Genomic DNA, 2,214 nt, shown 5'->3' with positions numbered 1-2,214 from the left:
CCCTTCCAGAAACAGTCTCTGTTGTGTTCATTTCTTTTTTACTGGGAGTAGGAAGCAATCTGGAAGTGCAGTGTAACTGCTCGCTTGCAGGAGTGTTCAGAAATGAGGTTGTCCCGGGGGAGGGGAATGAAAATGGGGGATATTGAAAAGGGTCGGAGAGTGGCTGTGATGCCGGTCGCTGTAGGGCCCGGAGGGTGGTGAGAGCCTGGGGCACGGCCGAGGTGAGAGAGGCGAGATGTTGCTATAGGAAATGCCGAAGCGGGGCCAGTACCCCAGCCGCACAAGGGAAGCCCTTCGTGGCCACGCAGCCGAAGGCTCGGCTCGGCCCCGCCCGGCCCGGCTCGGCTCGGCTCGGCGGCATCGCCGCCGACCGCCCCGTCCCCGCCCCTGTGACCACGGCGGACCCGCCGCGGGGCGGGGCGCTCTGTACCACGAATAGGAAACGGGCTCATTTACATATCGCCCAAAATACGCCCTGAAACCTCTGTTTTCGGCTATTACAGCCATCCTCGCGTGGGTCAGGCAACTCAGACCCCTTCGGAAGGCCGCAGAGGCGTTAATTAGTGAGGCTGAGAAAAAGCGGCGGCTCGCCCTTACCGCGGGAGAGTGCAGCCTGGGTGGGCCCCCGCGGCGGGCGGATTTGCCGCAGTGATTTCAGCTCTTTTAGTATTTGTCTAGCAGGTTTCCCGCGGCGCGGGAAACCTTAGCGTGGTGTGTAACGGCAGAGCGGTGGCTGCGCATGCGCGCGCAGGGCCTGGCCGGCGGCCGCTGCAGCGGTCCCGGAGTGGCGGCGGGGAACGCGGCACCCCATGGCGGCGTCGGCGCAGACCCCGGCCGCGCCGCTGAGCGCCGAGCAGGCCAAAGGTGAGCGGGGCGGGTAGGCCCGCCCGGGAGTGGGGCCCGCCGGGCGGGCGGGGGGCTGGCAGCCGTGTACGTGTGTGTGTGTGTGTGTGTGTGTGTGTGTGCCCGCAGTGGTGCTGGCGGAGGTGATCAAGGCCTTCGGCTTCCCGGAGAACGCACAGCGCATGGATGAGGCGCGCGACAACGCCTGCAACGACATGGGCAAGATGCTGCAGTTCCTGCTGCCTGTGGCCACCCAGATTCAGCAGGACGTGATCAAAGCCTACGGCTTCAGTAACGACGGGGAAGGTGGGTGGCCCCCCGTGGGGCGAGTCCTCGCCGGCGTGGGGCGCGTCCTCGCCGGCGTGGGGCGCCGCGGCGTGACCGTCCTCTCTCTCTCTGTCCTCTTCCTTCTAGGCGTGCTGAAGTTCGCCCGGCTGATCAAATCGTACGAATCGCAGGACCCGGAGATAGCCAGCATGTCGGGGAAGCTCAAAGCCATGTTCCTGCCCCCGATGACGCTGCCCCCGCACGGGGCTGGCACCGGGGGAGTGGCGACCTCGTGAGAGCAGAGGCTTGTCCTGTCCCAGCCCCATGGTGGTTCTCCAGCCCTCTGTGCCCCCGCAGCTGGGGCTGCCTGTGGCTCGGGGTTCAGCGCTGCGAAGGGGGTGGCTGAACAGGGGAGATGCTGTTCTGGGAGGAATCTGCTGTTCTGTGCACGTTTATATGCCTGCTTGTGAATAAAACTAACAGGAAAACAACCCTCGTGATTTCTGAACAAACGTGGGCCTAGCCCTGCTCTGCAGGGGTGGGTTGCTTCTGCTGCTGCAAAGGCAGTTACAGCAGTGCCCACCTCGTGTCTGGTAACACCTGTATAAATGACTTGGAGGGCTTGTATGTACTAATGCCAGAAAAAGCTGCTTGCTTGTGCAAGCCTTCATGTGAAACCATAACACCTAATATTAAAACAGTGCTTTTTTTTTTTTTTTTAACGCGATTTCAGAGGTGCTAAGAACCTCTGAGAACATGAGAACAAGCACATTCAAATGAGATATTTGAAGTGTACTAGGCAGTAGGTTCATAAACATATATTAGTCTATAAGGTGTTCTCTAGCAGTTGTCATAAACAGAGTTAAGACCCCTTGACCCAGCTGGGTCAGTCTTCCTGATTTGCTTACCCCCTGTATGGTCCTCACACCAGGTTGTATAGCTGCATTGTTTTCTAGTTGAATGTGTGAGCAGATATGTTAATCCTAATGAAAAAGGCTGCAGAAAGGTGTAGCTGGGACTGACATGGTAAAGGAGAGCTAGTTTTGCCCCTTTTTACTGCAGCCTGGTGTTTTTGACCTTATTCAAGTGAAGGGGCATCAGGTT

At 59.0% G+C, this 2,214-nt stretch overlaps 1 protein-coding gene and 1 non-coding gene across 2 annotated transcripts; both read left to right on the top strand.

Moving 5' to 3' along the window:
- Positions 1 to 571: 571 nt before the first annotated feature.
- Positions 572 to 1,601, top strand: C1H12orf57 (chromosome 1 C12orf57 homolog). Its single transcript, XM_062571329.1, has 3 exons — positions 572 to 864; positions 973 to 1,149; positions 1,258 to 1,601. Exons 1-3 carry the CDS (start codon positions 810 to 812, stop codon positions 1,404 to 1,406), a joined length of 381 nt encoding a protein of 126 aa, XP_062427313.1. The 5' UTR covers positions 572 to 809; the 3' UTR covers positions 1,407 to 1,601.
- On the top strand, positions 647 to 706 carry LOC134135768 (U7 small nuclear RNA). Its single transcript, XR_009957356.1, has one exon. It is a non-coding gene; the product is annotated as a U7 small nuclear RNA (small nuclear RNA).
- Positions 1,602 to 2,214: the final 613 nt, after the last annotated feature.

Source organism: Rhea pennata, chromosome 1 (assembly GCF_028389875.1).
Source record: "Rhea pennata isolate bPtePen1 chromosome 1, bPtePen1.pri, whole genome shotgun sequence".
Taxonomy (NCBI): Eukaryota; Metazoa; Chordata; class Aves; order Rheiformes; family Rheidae; genus Rhea; species Rhea pennata.
Note: the sequence above shows the minus strand (reverse complement) of the source record. Positions and strands in the feature narration are given on the sequence as shown.

What these genes read in the sequence shown, in the direction of transcription:
- C1H12orf57 (XM_062571329.1), top strand. Translation starts at nt 810, where the DNA reads ATGGCGGCGTCGGCGCAGACCCCGGCCGCGCCGCTGAGCGCCGAGCAG. An exon ending in GAGCGCCGAGCAGGCCAAAG is followed by an intron (nt 865 to 972) that starts GTGAGCGGGGCG and finishes GTGTGCCCGCAG; the next exon opens with TGGTGCTGGCGGAGGTGATC. An exon ending in CTTCAGTAACGACGGGGAAG is followed by an intron (nt 1,150 to 1,257) that starts GTGGGTGGCCCC and finishes TCTTCCTTCTAG; the next exon opens with GCGTGCTGAAGTTCGCCCGG.